Consider the following 17607-nt stretch of genomic DNA (forward strand, 5'->3'; position numbering starts at 1 on the left):
TTCGTTTACTTTTTACACTCCAAAAAAAAAGTGCTTAGTAGATTTTCCTTAAAAAAAAAAGTGCTTAACACATTTTATACTCATCCATACTCAAAATTTAAGTTTGTAAGAGCTCAACAAGTTATCAGAAAGTGTTCATAATTTGCCTATAAAAAAAGAATTTAATGAGCCGGAGTCCTAAAAGATTAGGACCCAGCTGACCATGAACAAAATAAAATTTTTTCAACCCGGCCCGTCCGCTCAGTTGCTTGTGGATTTTCAAAATAAATGGATCCAGATACAAGCACGTACGGGTATCGGGTATTCGGGTTATGGGCTGACTCAAATCATTCTGCCCGAACCCTGCAAATCCCCTCCACCGGGATCAATTAGTCTTTCATCTTCCCTCCCGTTCCTTCTCTTTCTGCATATTTAACTGAAGCAACCTGAACGCTATCTCCCTCTCCTCTGCTTACACAAGCCTATAGACAGCTGAAGGAGGTTTTTGGCAGTACGAGAGGAGGTCATGAGTAGCTGGAAGAGTCTTCTTCTTCGAATTGGCGAAAAATGCCCAGAGTATGGCACCAGCTCTGACTTCAAAGACCACATAGTACGTACTGAGCTCTCTCCATTTCTCTCTCTCTCTCTCTTCTCTCTCTACATATACATACAAAATATATATTTCCGAATAGCTGTTTATTTATTTCCTGCATTATCATTTCGTTCGTTTCTCTGCGTAAAATCTAAAACCCTAAGTTGCTCTTAGAAATACATTGTTTTCAGTTCTGAATTTGTTTCTTCTTCTGTTTGTTTTGAGGTTAATGATGGGCTCATTGACATATTTGTTTCGCTTCTGGTTCTATCCTTCTACCTATTTTGTTTTAAAATTTACAGGAAACGTGCTTCGGGGTTATTCGGCGAGAGTTGGAGCTCTCGGGAGACGATATTTTGCACGTAATATTCACCTATTTTTTCTTTGAACTTGCTAAATTTATTTTGTAAATGGCGGTTTTCTTAATTACTGCATGATGGCATATACGTAGTTATATTCATTAATTTATTAGTTGATTTGATAGGCCCCTTGCCAGGCCTAAACTTAGTAACCTATTCTGAGCATGATTTTGATCCTTGGCGCGGTGAATCTAAGAGGTTTAGCTGAAGACATGCATCTTTTGAGCTTGAAGAATTGAAGTTAATAAAGTTGAACTTCAAATAGTGAAATAGCATACAAATAAGTTAGAGAAGGAGAATAAAGAAATGGGCGTATCATTCCATAGGAATTCTTTTTCCACCATAAAATTTTCCCTGCACGCACAAGGACACACCACTATGTCCTGCAGACACAAGGACACACCACTCTGCTCTGAACGCATGCGGACTCACCACTGCTCATGCAGAAAGGGTGATATTTTGTTGTACTCTTTGACAACAGATTGTGGGATCTATAAATTGGAACAAAATGGGGTTATTAGTGAATGTGAAAACTGTAATACTTTGATAAGTGGTGCATCTGTCCTGTTTTCATTTATGGTGTTGCTAGCTTTAGTTGTATTAACTTATATTTAGCAGCATGCAGGGCACTTTCCTTACTCATGAATTGATGAGTTTCACTACGATCAAATTGGAGAATCTTTTTACTTTCAAATTTTATTTGCATTATTATGTTATTTGTTTATGGAAATTATGTGGATGCTATTAATTTTCATTCACATTTTTTTTTTGTTTTCTATTTCACATCCTTCCTTGTTTTATTAATGCAGTCTATTTGTTTCTCAAGGACATGCCTTGTGCTCACATACAAACAAGTGCAAAGCAAGAAATGTCTATTGATATGAGAGTGCTAATTCTTTTTAATTTTTCTCATCATCCTCACAGTTTCTTCTCCAATGTGCTGAGCAACTGCCCCACAAGGTTCCTCTCTATGGTACATTGGTAAGAGACTTGTTATCTTTGTCCTTCACTTCAGTACCCCCTTCAAAATTTTTTTGTATGTATATTGCATATTTCTGTATATATCCATGTATGAAAACAGACAGAAATGGATGTCAACCTTGTAGTTCATGTTCTCGAAGTTACCTTTTTATAGCAGAATAAAAACAGAAAGAATATTCTTAATGAAAAAGTAAATGGAAACCTCTTACCAAAGGAAAAAGGAATATTAACCTTGCGTATGAACATTCGTTACATATATGGATGAGAATGCATCATCTAGGATCAGAAGATCAAGGAAGATTGAACTGTCTCATAACTGCTTAAAGCATTTTATTTTCCTATTTTCTGTTTGCAAAATTCATTTGGTCTAGTGGTTGATTTTTTATCTCAAAAAAAAAAAAATTATCTCAAAAAAAAAAAAAAATTATCTCAAAAAAGGACTGCTTAAAGCGTTTTTGAAGTTGTAGGGAACTTCCTCGTGCATATGCCAATGAAGTTATTTTGAATAGCAGATAGAGAGCATAAGTATTCTTAATTAAGAAATAAAATAGAAATCTCCTATCAAATTGATAAAGGGATTACTAACATATCTGGCAAAGAAATTAATGTTAAAGATGTGGATGAGAAATTGATTATATGGAAGTATCATAGTATTGATGAAGATCATGGACTTCAGAATTACCTAGCATCCAGCGGTCAAGTCTCGTAACTGCTTAAAAACACTTGTATACCTGCATAAGACTTCCTCATTGCTCATGCTAATGAAGTTATTTTCATAGCAGAATATGAACAGTTAATAAATAGAAAAGAGATCTCCACAAGTGGAAAAAGATACATTAACCTACTAAAGGAAATTGGTGCCTGATATATGGATAAGTGTTTATATAGAAGCAAGTAGTGTAGATAAGGACCGTGGAACATAAAACTACCCAACAAATGTAAAATTTTGGTCATCCTTTTAGAAAAAAAAATGACACGCTTAAGAAGAAATGCTAATCTGTTGAGTTAATTGGCAATATCTTTTATGCTTTATGCCTAGAGGCAACTCACAAGCAACAAAAATAGCATTTCTGTTTATTATTTGAAACCTGCCTGGTTTGTCAATTTTGATGTGTTGAGAACTACTAGGCATGTTTGGATATTTCTCAAGATCAACATATTTCTACATATTGATGACAATGTTCTGATGGACTCTTATACATCTCTACTCCCTTGCAGGTTGGTTTACTGAATTTGGAAAATGAGGATTTTGTTAGAAAAATAGTGGAGAATGCTCAGGCTAGTTTTCAGGTGAGCAGGATTGGAAGAGAAATAGGTAGTAGGAGCATTTTCATGTTGTTTACTTTTCTCTATCTTCTGCAATACTGTTTCTATTTGTGAATCTGGTATAGTTTTTAGATCCATGGGATTCATCAGTCTCGGAAGGAATTAGTTGGGCTTGGATTTGTAGAGAACGTTAGAATTTGGCCAGAACTTAGATAATTAGCATCTTGTTTGATTGGTACTTACAGGTGTTTGGAAGGGAACTTCTGACTGCTTCATAATTTCTCGTCCTATTTTTTCTCTCCTGTTATATAATCTTCAGTCTTTTCATGAACAATGCTTGTGTGCTCAAGTTTAGTGCCTTTGACCTTTGGTGTTGGGCCTTGGCGTATCTTTTTTATGGAACAAGCATCTATGGGATCTAAAAATTATATTGATTTTCAATTTGCTTTTTATTTGAGTTTCTTTGGTGCTATAGATGAAGCATGATGTGTGAAACTAATGATCATCTTTTGATGTATCACTTTTTTGTTTTATTGAAAATATAGATGAAGCATGATGTGCCAAACTAATGATCATCTTTTGATGTATCACTTTTTTTGTCTTATTGAAAATATTGATTACCTTATTTCTCTTTATTTGTCGTTGTATGGAACATTTCAGGAAGCTTTAGATTTCGGGAACTGCGATAAAATTCGTATATTGATGCGTTTTTTCACTGTACTGGTATGTATATGCAAAGATATCTTTTTCCTTGAGATAGTTATGGATGCAAATGTAGGTTGTAAAGGTTTTAAATGTAATTCCAAATTTGAACTACTTTCTAGCACAATGGTTAGTAAAGATAATTATTTTCTCAGTGGTTGTGCAATCTGATATATTGTTGTGTGTTAATTAGATGTGCAGTAAAGTTCTTCAACCTGGTTCTTTGGGGGTTGTTTTTGAGACACTGCTATCATCGGCCGCCACCACTGTGGATGAGGAGAAAGGAAATCCTGCCTGGCAAGCACGGGGTGACTTTTATGTAACTTGCATTTTATCTTGTCTTCCGTGGGGAGGAGCAGAACTAACTGAGGTAAATGGTCTTTTGCTTAATTGTTCAGTAGAATTTTGGTTGACATTTTATCATCATCTTGTTAGAAGTTCTTGATGTTAGATTCCCTTCCCATATGGTTATGACCGTAAGGTGATGAAAAAGTGATGTAATGTTTTGTTGGATGTATGCATTAGAGAGGTGAAACAAACACTTCAAAATAAACTTGTCTGAGTGGCTGGAAGCAAGTAATTTTTTTAGTCTAACTTAACAACTTGACACATTGTTGGAAGACTGAAACCTTTGGGAGAAAATTTAATGCAACCACAAAGGAAGGAATTTAGTTAAACTGCTCAGTTCCTTTTATTTTTCAGGAATTTGAAGGCTGCTTTGTTTGCCTTGGTTATGCAGTTGCTTTCATTTTCTTCTTAATCTGCTGATATATATATTCTGCATGTTTAATGGTCTTCAGATTATGTTCTTTCAAAACAAAAAATGGTCTTCAGGTTATGTGTACTCTACTTTTTTACCATATTATATTCTGACTAAGTGCATTGGTATTCAGCAAGTTCCTGAGGAGATCGAGAGGGTCATGGTTGGTATACAAGCCTATTTGAGCATTAGAAAGCAAGCTTCTGACACTGGTTTATCGTTCTTTGAGGATGATGATGAATCTGGTAAAGATCTTGCTGATAAGGTGTGTTTTCCTTGTTTTAATTTTCTTACCAGATGTAACTTCTTTTAAGTATTCCTTATCTGAATATAACTTTGGAAAACTTAGATTAACTTTCCTCAAATATGGTTGAAACTACATTTACTGATGCGGAGGAGATTAATTGAAAATTATTGAAGTATTATTTGTATTTCTTTAGTAGCTTAACTGTGTTTCCTGTTTAGTTTATGTGACAGTGTTTTAGTGGGGTAGAATTTCTTTACTTAGGAGGATTATTTTTGGAGTACAATAAATATGTAAAAGTCTTATAAGTATTCTTCATGATGGTGGATTCCAAGGTCTTGTATTTTCTGGTGGATTCAGTTATATTCCCTACTTTCTGTTCGATAGTCACTTTTTAATTTCTTGGCTGGATGGGTTAATTTTTTTTTTTTTTTTTGAAATAGAAGCATAGTATGTATCAGGCTGGATGTGTTAATCTATCCTCCATTATTGCTTCCTTCATTTCTTATTTATCTTTTCCAGGATTTCTTGGAAGATCTATATGATCGAGTACAGTCACTGTCCAACAATGGATGGAAAGTTGACAGTGGTAAGAATGTTTTTAGGTTCTTTCATTTGTTTATTCTTGTTTAGCATTGCTTTACTTTAGTTCTTTCTGTCATATGGGAAATTAGACTATTTTGTAATTTTTTTAGAGTGATGATGTAAAGTTGTTGTTGCTCACCATTTAGCTTCTGTTGGGAGAGTAAAGGATTTCAGTCTGGTGGTTGTTTGCTGAGGATGATTATTTATCTGGGAAAAAAGTCTTTTTAGTTGATCATCTTAAAATTTTCTTTCTATCCAAGGAGGTTTTTATTTGAAGAAAAAGAAGATGATATCTTTTGGTGTAAAAATGGAATGTATATGGCTGTGGAACTCGGTAAAGAAGCTTCTTAGGGTGAATGGTCAGGGTTTGAGGTTGCATGTTACATTCAATAAGGCAATGCTCGAAAAATGGCTGTGGAGGTTTACGAAGGATAAAACTGTTTGTCTTGGAGGTTCTAAGAGCCAAGTATGATCTTGAGGGCAGGGGTTGGATTACTTGAACAAACATGGATCACATGGTTTGGATGTATGGAAGGGGTTTAGATCCAAATGGGTGGGCTTCTATGGTTGTGTTCATTTCAAAGTGGGGTCTTCTGACCACTTGATGACGTTTTGGAGAGAAATTTTTTTGAAATTGCTGGCATGAGGTTTACATGGAGGGAGTGCTGTTGTGCAGTGGCATTCAATTAGGTACTGTGGGATATTTTGCTCTTATTCAGAATGTGAATGACTGGGAGGTGGATAGTTTGTCCTCTCTCCTCCACTGTCTAGCCTCCTTAGTCTTGGCTCTCGATACTGATGATCAAGGAGTTTGGAAGTCTACCAAGGATGCGTATTTCTCTGCGAAGCCCTTTTATCACATTTTTCAGGGATTAAGTAATGAGCAGGATGATTTCCCATTGAAACAAATATGGAGGAAGCAAGCCACTCCTAGATTGTCCTTTTTGCTTAGGAAGCTGCATTGAGTGGAATTCTTAGGATTAACGCTCTGAGGAAGAGAGGGAAGATTCTTATGGATGGGTGTTATTATATATGTATAGTGGCAGCAAAGTCTCCTGAACAATTGTTTTATGGTGCCCTTTAGCCTTTTTGTTGTGGTGCATGGTAAAGTCCCTTGTTAGCTTGTTACGGATCGATGAACATAACATTCAGAAGTCAAGAAAGTGAACACTTCCTGGATCTTCTGCCCTTGTTTCCTATCTTTTAATTAACAAACGGAGCATGTTAAGAAAGAACCCAATGTGTGATAAAAAAAAGAGAGAATTCTATGATGTTGAAGAGTAAGAAATTACTCAAGGAAATTCATCACAGGTGATCTTCATTATTTACGGATAATTTATCCTTACAAATACCAGATTTTACTGCTCTACTAAAGGTTAAGAACTGCCCAGTCTGGAGAATAGCAACTGTAACAAACTAAACACCATAACAGACTGTTTCCTGCATCCTTTGTTACTCTGGGATTGGCAGATAGGATGGCCTTTTTGGAGTCTATTTAGGCCAAGGCATACGGGCATTATACAGATACCTCTTTGGCTATTTTATGGAAGACACTGGACTGTAATTGATTTTTGTTTTTCTCTTTCTTTTTAGGAGGATCTCTTATCCTCCATTGATGTACTTTCTTCTATTCTCTTTTTAATGATACGTACGTTTCCATTAAAAGACTTAATAACAACCCTAAAAAATTTCTCTTATTAGTATCGGTTCATGTCATTTGAAAATTTGACCAAGGGCCAAAAGAAAAAGTAGAAAAACAAGGGTGTTTAATTGCTTCATAGTGGCAAATTTTATTTACTTGACTCTCTCCATATTTTTTGTCTGCTTTCCATTACATTGTTTGAGTTAAGTATTGCAATTGTCATATTTTCACTTGGTTACTTGTGCTCAACTAATTTCACTGCATAACCATGTGATATCATTTTACTTGTTAGTTCCCAGACCTCATTTGTCATTTGAAGCTCAGTTGGTAGCTGGAAAGTCTCATGAGTTAGGGCCATTCAGCTGTCCCGAGCAACCGCATCAGCCTACAGCACTTTCTGGGATTATTTATGGCAAACAAAAGTACGAGGCAGAGCTGAAGTATCCTCAAAGAATACGCAGGCTTAACATCTTTTCTGCCAGTAAAACTGAGGTAACTTGTTATCTAAGATGTTAATGCATGGTTTCCTAGGAAGAAAAAAATGTTAGTGTACACATAGCAGCGGGCAACCGCACTTGTGCTTGCAATAAGGCAACACATCTATGCCATTAACTGGTGCTGCAACCTTTCTCCCCCTCTTTCTCTCTCCCCTTTTCTGCACATGTATTTTTATTAGTTATCTAATTATTCTCCTCCATTTTTTTGGTTGGCAGGATTTGCAACCTATAGATCGGTTCATCGTGGAAGAGTATTTACTTGATGTGCTTTTGTTTTTGAATGGCTGGTTCGTATAATCTACAGACTCATCATTGATCCTGCTTTTATTGCATTATCTTGTTTTACATTAAAGAAATTATTTTTCCCTTTTAATCTATATATTCTCGTTTTGTTTTGAGTTATTTTCAATGTCATCATTTTGTTATGAATTTCTGTTTTTTTATCTTTATTAAGTACCATGTAACAGCTAATGTGAAAAAGGAGAATGAAGCAGTTGATATGGTAATACAAGCCCTTTGGTAAAAGAAAGTCTATATATGCATTTTGTTTTGCAACAAGAATCTGTAAACTCGCTAACTTTTGTCTCAGGTTGAAAATATGTTGCTGCCTACTTGGATTCTTTTCTCTCATCAGACAGCATATGTTCTTTTCTAGTTATTCAATTTATTCTATTTATCATAATGTTACCAAATTCTTGCACGCCATGGTGATAAATTGAATAAATTCAATTAGTAACTGAAATAGAACAATTGAAAATAGTGATGAACTTGGAAATTGCCTGAGAAACTCAAATAACCATGTAAAAATTGACCCTCTTAAAATCTGTTGGCAACAGTTAAAACAGTTATCTGATAAAAAATGCAATTGAAGAAAAAAATTTCTTTGCAAATGATATGATTCTTCTTCTACCTCCTGTTGTGATTTGGTTATCTTATACAATACGAACAATTATGACTCTTATCTTATGTAATACTAACAATAGTTAACTCATAGTTAAACTTATGAGTGCTCAACTTGACTAATATGCAGTTTGCATCTCACGAAAAAAAAGTGGATGTAAATATGACCAAGAATATGTTCGTTGATTAATAAAACTAAATCAAATAGAAAAAAAAGGAACTTTTACTTCTTAATAATTGAATGTCCACTTTTTTTTTAAAAAATGAATATTTGCATTTTCATGAACATGGGCCCTTAGAGGTGGATGTGTAAGTGACTGATTTTCCTTAATGTAACTGTTGCCCCTTTGCATGTTACTGTTACTTTGCCTGTATTGAGTGGTCCTATTTTTGGGTCTTAATTTGTCTAGATCCTCAGCTTTGTTCGACATTCTCTTTATGCTTGTTACTTCTATACAATTCACGTGCTTAATTAATTTCCTATCCATTCTTGTCTTTTCTTGTCCATCAAATTTAATCTTTTCTTAATTTTAATTGTTTGTGTTTCATGGTTCATGGAAAGCTAGTCGAAAGGAATGTGCCTCCTACATGGTTGGCCTGCCTGTGCCTTTCCGATATGAGTATCTTATGGCGGAGACAATATTTTCCCAGGTAAAATTTTGCCAACTTTCCAATTTATGCTAATGGAATAACATTCAAGTTCCTTTCTACTGATTAGTATTCATAACTGAAAGGAGTGGAAGAGCTTTTGGAGAATTTGGACTTCCCTCATTTAAGGATGAAATATTTTTGTACCTAGGTCTTTTGAAATCTGTAAATTTTCTCATGTAAATAATTGTTTTTACATACTGCTGAAGCGCCGTGTTGGTGTTTTCTGTCTCTATATATAAAATATTAATGTTTTGTATTTTTTCCATGAAAAAGCATGTGAGAAGTGCTTCTCTAACATGCCTTATTGCATTCTTTTTTCATGTTAGCAGACTGTATTTTGTAATTGTGGTTATGACTTATGAATAAGAAAATGACAGCTGAGGCAAACTCATATATTAGGATAGACTGGGAAGTATGTGATGTTAATATACTATATTTTGTAATTTTGGATATGAATAGGAAAATGATGGCTGAAGCAATCTCATGTGTAGGACTATGATACATGACTTGATAATCTTTAGTTTGATTTTATTCCCGGCATTTTCCCTTCTAAATTTGTGGACTGTTCATTACTCTTTATTTTGTCTTCTTGGATTATGGTCAATTTGACAATCAAGTATGTTGTTCTTGCAGTTACTATTGTTACCTCAACCTCCATTCAAGCCAATATATTACACTCAAGTCATTATGGATCTCTGTAAGGTTGTATAAAAGCAATAATTTCTTGAAATGTCTTATGCTTTCTCCTTTATCCCCCTTGTGAAAGACTTATTGTGCCTTATATAGTAAGATCTGATGATCTCTTTTGGTTCTTAGGCTCTTCCTGGCGCCTTTCCTGCAGTCATAGCAGGAGCAGTTCGTGCTCTTTTTGACAAAATAGCTGATTTAGATATGGAGTGCAGGACACGGCTAATTCTTTGGTTCTCCCACCATCTGTAAGTCTAGTGATTGAGACATAAACTGAGAGAAGATTTTCTTTATTTCGTGATCTTCTAATCCTTTTTGTTTTCCACGTGGAATAGTAAAATTTAGCAAAATTTGTCCTTTTAAATTAGAGAAGCAGCCTCTTATTTATGAAGAGAAACTGTTTCTCTCTTTTTCCTCTCAAAGAAAAAAAAAGATTTCCTAGTCTAAGGATAACTATTTGCAAACTTTAGCAACAAATCTAACATATAAAGTGAACTTGTTAAGAGAATAAAATCTTGCATTACTTCCACATCCTTCGTGATAATGGTCAATGGAGGACTGTCTTTTTCTTTTTCAAGGCTTCTAGAGGCCTAAGATAGGGTGATCCGTTATTTTCTTTGTTATTTATTGTGATTATGGAAGCTTTAAATAGGATGCTGATAAGAGCAAGGGAACTGGACTTGTTCAAAGGTCTGAAGGTGGGACTGGGGAAACATACTGAGGAGATAACATGCTTATTCTTCGCTGATAATACCATACTGTTCTATGAGCAGGATGAGCATGCAATGCTCAACGTAAGGTGTCTTAATGGGCTTTCAAGCGATTTCGGGATTCAATATTAAGCTTGCCAAGTCTGAGATGGTTAGGTTGAGGGATGATAATGATGCTGTAAGGTTGGCGAGAGTGCTGGGATGTAAAGCTGTTAAGTTCCCAATTAAGTATTTGGGGTTACCACTGGGGGCTAATTACAAAGAGGTAAGGGCTTGGAGTTTGGTGTTGAATAGGTTTGAGAAGAGGTTGGCGGACTGGAAGAAAGCTCTTCTTTCTAAAGGAGGGAGGTTGACACCCATTAAAAGTATGTTGGACAATCTACCCATTTACTCCATGTAGATTCTTATGGGCGATTCAGATGAAAGAAAAAGATATCAGTTAGTAGCTTGAGAGGAGGTCAAGAAGCCAATTTCCTAGTGAGGATTGGGACTTCTCTTATGGATATGAACTTGGCTAGACAAGGTAAATGGTTGTGGAGGTTTATGCAAGAAAAGGGTACGTTATGGAAAAGGGTGATAGAAGTGAAGTATGATGTAGATGAGGAAGGATGGTACGCCAGAACATTGACAAGACTGCACGGAAAAGGATTTTGGAAAAAGATTTGCATGGGTAGAGCAAGATTTCAGGCTCTATTTCAACAAAATAAAAAGAGTTAGGTTTCACGCATGTATCAAATGGAAGACTGGAAAGGGTGACCGAATCAGTTTTTGGCAAGACTCGGGATTGAAGGGTGCAGCCCTTAGAGATTAGTACCATCAAATTTTCGCAATAGCTCAACAGAAAGATATTTTGGTTAGTGACTCTCTCAGAGATATAGAGTGGGGGTGGGAGGAGGGGAGTTAAGAAATGGTACGTAAATATACTGAGAAATCTTAATGATTGGGAGATCAATAAATATGAGAATCTCGTGTACCTTGTCTCTCATTATCTTGGATGGTAGTAATGATCAACTATCTGGAGTCTTACCAATTCAGGATCCTTTTTGGTTAAATCCTTTTACAAGCATTTGACTAAGCAGGAAAGCGAAGGTAACAAGTTTTCTTTTAGACAGGTATGGAAAGCTATAGCTCCTTCCAGAGTTGCTTTCTTTGCAATGGGAAGCCAATAGAGGTTGCATTCTGACGATTGATTTATTTATGAGAATGAGAATGACTATGGTGAATGGATGTTACTTGTTTGAAGGTGCTGTGGGACTTGTAGCCATGTCCTTTTATGGTGCCCGGTAGTGTACAAGCTATGATCGATGATTTATGGCTTATTGGGTATTAGTTGGGTGATGACAGGTTCAGTTAGAGATGAAATCTGGGTGTGGAAGAGAATAAGTTGGCAGATGGACCTTATCCCACTCACCATTTTTTTGGTGTTATGGATGGAGAGGCATAGAAGAGCTTTAAGGGGGTCGAGGATGGGGAACTTTGATAGGATTAGAAACAGATGGTTTCAGACTTTTGGATTTTTGATTTTGGGTCATCTACTTCATTCAATGGAGGATTTGGGGGGCCTTGTTGATATCTTGGTAGATATGTAAATAAACGGGTTGACACCACTTGGTGCCTGTTAATATGATTCATACTTTTACTTTTAAAAGCAAATCTAACATATTAAGGAAAGACGTCTTAACTTTGTATCTGTGTGGTATTTGAGTTTAGATTAACATTTTAACAAGCTCCCTGCCTTTTACAGATCTAACTTCCAATTCATCTGGCCTTGGGAAGAGTGGGCTTATGTTTTAGATCTCCCAAAATGGGCCCCACAACGTGTATTTGTTCAAGAGGTTCTGGAGAGAGAAGTTCGACTGTCATACTGGGACAAAGTTAAGCAGGTAGAAACATTTTATAAAACTGTTGTATCGTCTATGATTAATGATTTTGCTAGCTTATTGTTTTATGGTTCCTTGAAGTTGTGCCAGTGAGCTAGTCTGTCACTTTCTTGCCCGTATATAAATAACTTGATTTTGTTTCTTTGAAAAAAACAACTTTTGTTTCTGTAGAACTTGTTCACCATAGGATTACTTTTTACAAAACCTATTTTCTTGAGTTTTCTACTTTGTTGGTTTCTCTCAGAAGAGATTAAATTACTTACTGGTCTTGCCTTGGTACACACATCACAAAGCATATTTACCTTGAATGGTAAAAGTAGACACACGACGACTAATTTTAAACATTAATTTCATAACTTTATTGATTCAATGGTATAAGTAAATGAAGTCCATTTTAAAGTTATTAGACAAGAAATTAAGATGTCAACACATCCTACTTCTAAACCATATTGTCATCCATGCTGTTCATTGTGAATTATCAAGATCAATGTCTTTTTGAGAAGCTGGCTCGGAAATACTGTTTCAAAATCTATCTGGTAACTTATTTGTACTAGACGGTGATTAAAAATTGGCTTTTCTCTGCATTTTCTTTTTCATAGTTTTCATTGTCAGTCTTTTGTTTTTCTTTTTCTAATAGAAAATAAGTATTATGAAGAGGATTTGAAATGTATAATGGAGGAGGACCAAATTTCCTTTTCTTTTGCATTTTCTTTGTCAATTTTTTTTTTATTTATTTTGATATAAAAAGAAGTATTATGCAGAATGGAAGTGTATAATGGATTTCCTTTTCTTTTCAGTCTACTTCATAATACTTCATTTTCTGTCATAATACTTCTTTTTATTTAAAAACAAAATACATCTTTTTCTATTAAAAAAACTGACTATGAAAACTATGGAAAGAAAATGCAATCGAAAACCAATTTTTATAGAGGATAAATGTCCTCCCAAAAAAAAGAAAAAAAAGGGCAAGAGGAGAAAAAAAACAACTCTATAAAGAACAGCTATTAAAAAAGGCAAGGGTAGAGATGTTTTTGTGGTGGTTGGGAAAACCAATTTTTATAGATGATAAATGTCCTCCCAAACCAACTCATTGTTCTTGTGTTGCATAGAATTATAGAAACATTGATCAAAGCAGTAGAGATGTTTTTGTGGTGGTTAGGAACTCTCAAGTTGTTTTCTCCAATCACGTGGAAAAATGAAAAGTAAAAGTTTAGGCTTCGGGCAGTTGAATGAACTTAGAGATTTAGCAGTCTCAATTCGAATTTGGGATAGTCTTCAATGGCAGCATGATGTTACCTTGTAAAAGTATTTTGGTATTCACTTATTTCTATTTCTTTCTAACTTCTGTGCTGTAGTCTTGGTGCCTTGATTGATATTTTCTTTTTCATATTAGAAAAAAAAATCTTTTTTTAATTGTATTTGTACATGTAGAGTGTTGAGAATGCTCCTGCTTTAGAGGAGCTGCTTCCCCCAAAGGGCAGTCCAAACTTCCAGTACGCTGTGGAGGATGATAAAGAGAAAACTGAACAGCATGCACTCTCTGCAGAGCTCAACAACAAGGTGAAAGGAAGGCAAACTGCACGTGAAATGACAGTGTGGATAGAGGAAAATTTATATCCTGTCCATGGCCCAGAAGTTACCCTCAAAGTAGTAGTGCAAACTCTCCTTGACATTGGGTCTAAAAGTTTCACCCATTTGATCACTGTTTTGGAGAGGTATGGGCAAGTCATTGCAAAAATATGTGTTGATATTGATAAACAGGTTATGTTAATAGCTGAAGTGAGTTCTTACTGGAAGAACAATGCCCAAATGACGGCCATAACAATTGATAGAATGATGGGTTATCGGCTTCTATCCAATTTAGCAATTGTTAAGTGGGTCTTCTCTCCAGAAAATATAGGGCAATTTCACACTTCGGATCATCCATGGGAGGTAAGTTCACACAATTCTTACTCTTTCCTTCTTATTATTCACCTTTAGAAATGAGGAAACCTTCATATAGATTTTCAGAGTTTACATGCTTTTTTTTTGAGATAAAAGTAGGAGAAAATATATTAAAGGTAGAGTGCCAAGGGGGCGCAAGTCATGTACAAAGATAGAGAAGAATTTACAGATCTGTAATAATATCTTTACATGCTTTTTTTTTTAATGTTAAACATGTTGATTCAACTTGAAAACTGAATGGAAGAGGATTAACTTCAAATTTGAGGACCACCTTTAATCTTAGACAAATATTTATTCTTATCTGCATGATCAGTGTTGAGATTCTTGGCTTGTAAAATGATCTGTGGAAGGTTTGTTGCAGACATGGGTGAAGTATTTGCCAAGTTTGAATGCCATCCTTTTCTACAAGCTTGTTTCCCTTGTTGCTTTTTTCAATCCACTTTTCCTGGAACCCGAAGCTGTCCCCATAGTTTCTTTATATTTTAATTATTGTTCACAATGAATATTTTTTCACATTTTAAAGTTTTTAACTTATTATTTTCCTCATTTCTTATCTACTTTAACAGATTCTTAGGAATGCTGTTAGCAAAACACACAACCGAATCTGTGATCTAAGGAAAGAGATAGCAACTCTCAAAAAGAGCATCTTATCAGCTGAAGAAGTTGCTGCCAAGGCAAAAGCAGAGTTAGAGGCTGCAGAGTCAAAGCTTACTCTGGTGGAAGGTGAACCCGTTCTCGGTGAGAACCCTGCTCGGATGAAACGATTGAAATCACACGCTGAAAAGGCAAAGGAAGAGGAGGTGTCCATGCGAGACTCTTTAGAGGCCAAGGAAGCTCTTCTTTCTAGAGCTGTCGATGAGAATGAGGTATCAATCTAAGATCTTTCTCTGACCTTTCTTACTTTTCCTCTGTCATCATGGTGATTCATTTGTATTTTAATATATGTAGTACATGAGTAAGTAGTGTCGTTTCAGAGAGCCTTATGATAGTTCTCGATCTTAGCTTATTTAAGTCAGGCAGTTATCAGTGACTATGTTCTTTATGTATTTATGTACTGAATGGTATTTGATTAATGCATGTGCTGGTTGTTATGTTGTTTTTTGATAATGAGAATCATATGTTTTTTCTTCCTCTGCAGCTTACAGTCTCTGTGTTATATCTACTGTTATTGTTATGAACAGGTCTTGTTTGTCTCTTTGTACAAAAATTTCTCCTTTATCTTCATGGAACGCCTTCCAGATCCATCTACAGCAGGAACACTGAAAGCATTAAAGTCTATTCAGGCTGATTCCATGGCTGTGGACCTTGAAGAATCTTCAGCAATGGAGGTTGATAATGAGAATGGAATGCCTAAAAAAAGGTAATCCAATTCCCCTTTATCCAACCTTTGTTTTTTTCCTTGTCATCATGTTCTTTTTTTTTCTTTTAACATCAAGGCCTATAGGCCTTAACTGTGTTGTTTTTCTGTGACCATCGGCAGTCAGTCAAATGGTGGAAGGGCTAGCAATCTCTATAATATAGGTGAAAAAGAGCAGTGGTGTTTGTCAACACTAGGCTACGTCAAGGCATTTTCAAGGCAATATGCTTCTGAGGTATATGTAGTTCACAGGTTTCTGACTCGTTCATATATGTTCCCATCTTTACCATGATTTCCGTTTTTTCAAAGTTTTGGGCTCTTGAAATATGTCTCTGCTGGATGTAATTTATCTCCTTATGCCTGTTTAGCATTAAAAAGTATGTAAACGGGCAAATAACTGCTCAGTTTAAAACTTGGATACACATTTCTTTAAAGCTTAATGCCTGCCTGTTCGCGTTCCAGTTCCATCTGGTTCTGCAATGGTTTCCTTTCCCAGCATCCTCAATTTCTCTCGTTGTCCTGCTGCTTGCGGTCATTTACAGTATCACGTACCTTTTCCATCCTATCTTCATTCTTATATTCTTACTAAAGTCTAGACCCACTTTTGTGACAATGCTGCAGTGACCAGTGATCTGATGGGTGAGCAGGGCAATTAGTGGGGCTAGATGATTTTTGTTTTGAAAAAAAAGGTATAAGGTGTCATTAGTTGGGCTAGATGATAAACTGGGGTTGCGGCATTTAACTAGAAAGAGAATTATTTCTTTTATGAAAAATCAATATGCTAGATATTGTGTTTATGGATATTGGTAATAGATACCTTAGTTATCTCTGCATTCCTGATTAACAGGAGAATGGAATAGTTAAAGATTTGTAAGAGAATAGGTTAATCTTATCTTTATGTTTGGCGCATGCAAGATTTAGAGTAGGATAAGATGCTTTTTCTGTTCACAGGATAGGATAAGAAAAGTCATTTTTCTTCTGCAAGATGTCTATTCAGGTACTAGGAGGATTATCTGTCTCTGAATCCCGCCCTTCTTATAATGAATGTCAAAGATATATTAGATTAACATTATTCTATTCATCTCTTCGTCAAACACACAAAATACATTCTTAATTCTATAACCTGGAACATCTGTTATTCCAGACAAATTCAGTAATGTTAATTTTACTATTTATATTTGGATCATTTGTTTGTTGCAATGATAAGAGTAAATTGGATTTTGCTGTTATCAAGGACAAATGGCTAAATCTTTTTGGGTATATTGTACTTGATCACAACCTTGATAGCATTGTTGATTTAGGATCTAATGTAGACATACTTATTGATCTGTAAATTTTTTGTACATGGTGGCATCCACTTGGTGCCTACTTTCAAAACATCTTGTACTTATATTTAAAAAAAAAATGAGTAAACTAAAATTCTATTCTTGGTGATATTGAACAATATAACTCACTGTTTTTTAATAATCTTAGTTTGGTTAATTATTTTTCTTTTATCTCGATGACAAATATGATTGTGCTTTCTATCCAATAAGTGTCGTATTCTTCTTACTCACTGAGTTAACAATGTGTTGTTGCAGATATGGCATCACATTGAAAAATTGGATGCAGAGGTATTCATTGAAAACATACATCCTCTGTTCCGGAAAGCAGTTTATTCTGGCTTGCGGCAGCCAATCAATGAGGTTTGATTCGTCCGATTCTGTTGTAACACAATATTTTTTTTAACCCTTAGTCTGTTAATGTAAATGAGGCAAGTAGGTGGACCAGCAGGAACTTCAAGTCCAGCTGTCAAGTCCATGACCGGACATTTGTTTCATTATTTGGTTAAAGGCTTAGTGAAAATTAAATACCGATCATTGAAATTGGCA

At 35.3% G+C, this 17607-nt stretch overlaps 1 protein-coding gene across 1 annotated transcript; it reads left to right on the forward strand.

The window, feature by feature from the left end:
* Positions 1 to 359: 359 nt before the first annotated feature.
* Positions 360 to 17607, forward strand: ABH1 (ARM repeat superfamily protein). The gene is made up of 19 exons (XM_088215022.1): positions 360 to 589; positions 874 to 933; positions 1855 to 1911; positions 3130 to 3201; positions 3838 to 3900; positions 4073 to 4249; positions 4773 to 4904; positions 5406 to 5472; positions 7403 to 7602; positions 7824 to 7894; positions 9074 to 9158; positions 9792 to 9860; positions 9975 to 10093; positions 12300 to 12438; positions 13867 to 14367; positions 14946 to 15245; positions 15561 to 15739; positions 15860 to 15971; positions 17317 to 17607. The coding sequence occupies exons 1-19, from the start codon at positions 506 to 508 to the stop codon at positions 17425 to 17427; spliced, it is 2598 nt and encodes an 865-aa protein (XP_088071148.1). The 5' UTR covers positions 360 to 505; the 3' UTR covers positions 17428 to 17607.

Source organism: Carica papaya, chromosome 3 (assembly GCF_054855325.1).
Source record: "Carica papaya isolate Zhongbai chromosome 3, ASM5485532v1, whole genome shotgun sequence".
NCBI lineage: Eukaryota > Viridiplantae > Streptophyta > Magnoliopsida > Brassicales > Caricaceae > Carica > Carica papaya.

Coding starts and splice junctions, on each gene's coding strand:
- ABH1 (XM_088215022.1), top strand. CDS start 506: ATGAGTAGCTGGAAGAGTCTTCTTCTTCGAATTGGCGAAAAATGCCCA. Junction 3,202..3,837: donor ATGCTCAGGCTAGTTTTCAG/GTGAGCAGGATT, acceptor GGAACATTTCAG/GAAGCTTTAGATTTCGGGAA. Junction 3,901..4,072: donor TGCGTTTTTTCACTGTACTG/GTATGTATATGC, acceptor TGTGTTAATTAG/ATGTGCAGTAAAGTTCTTCA.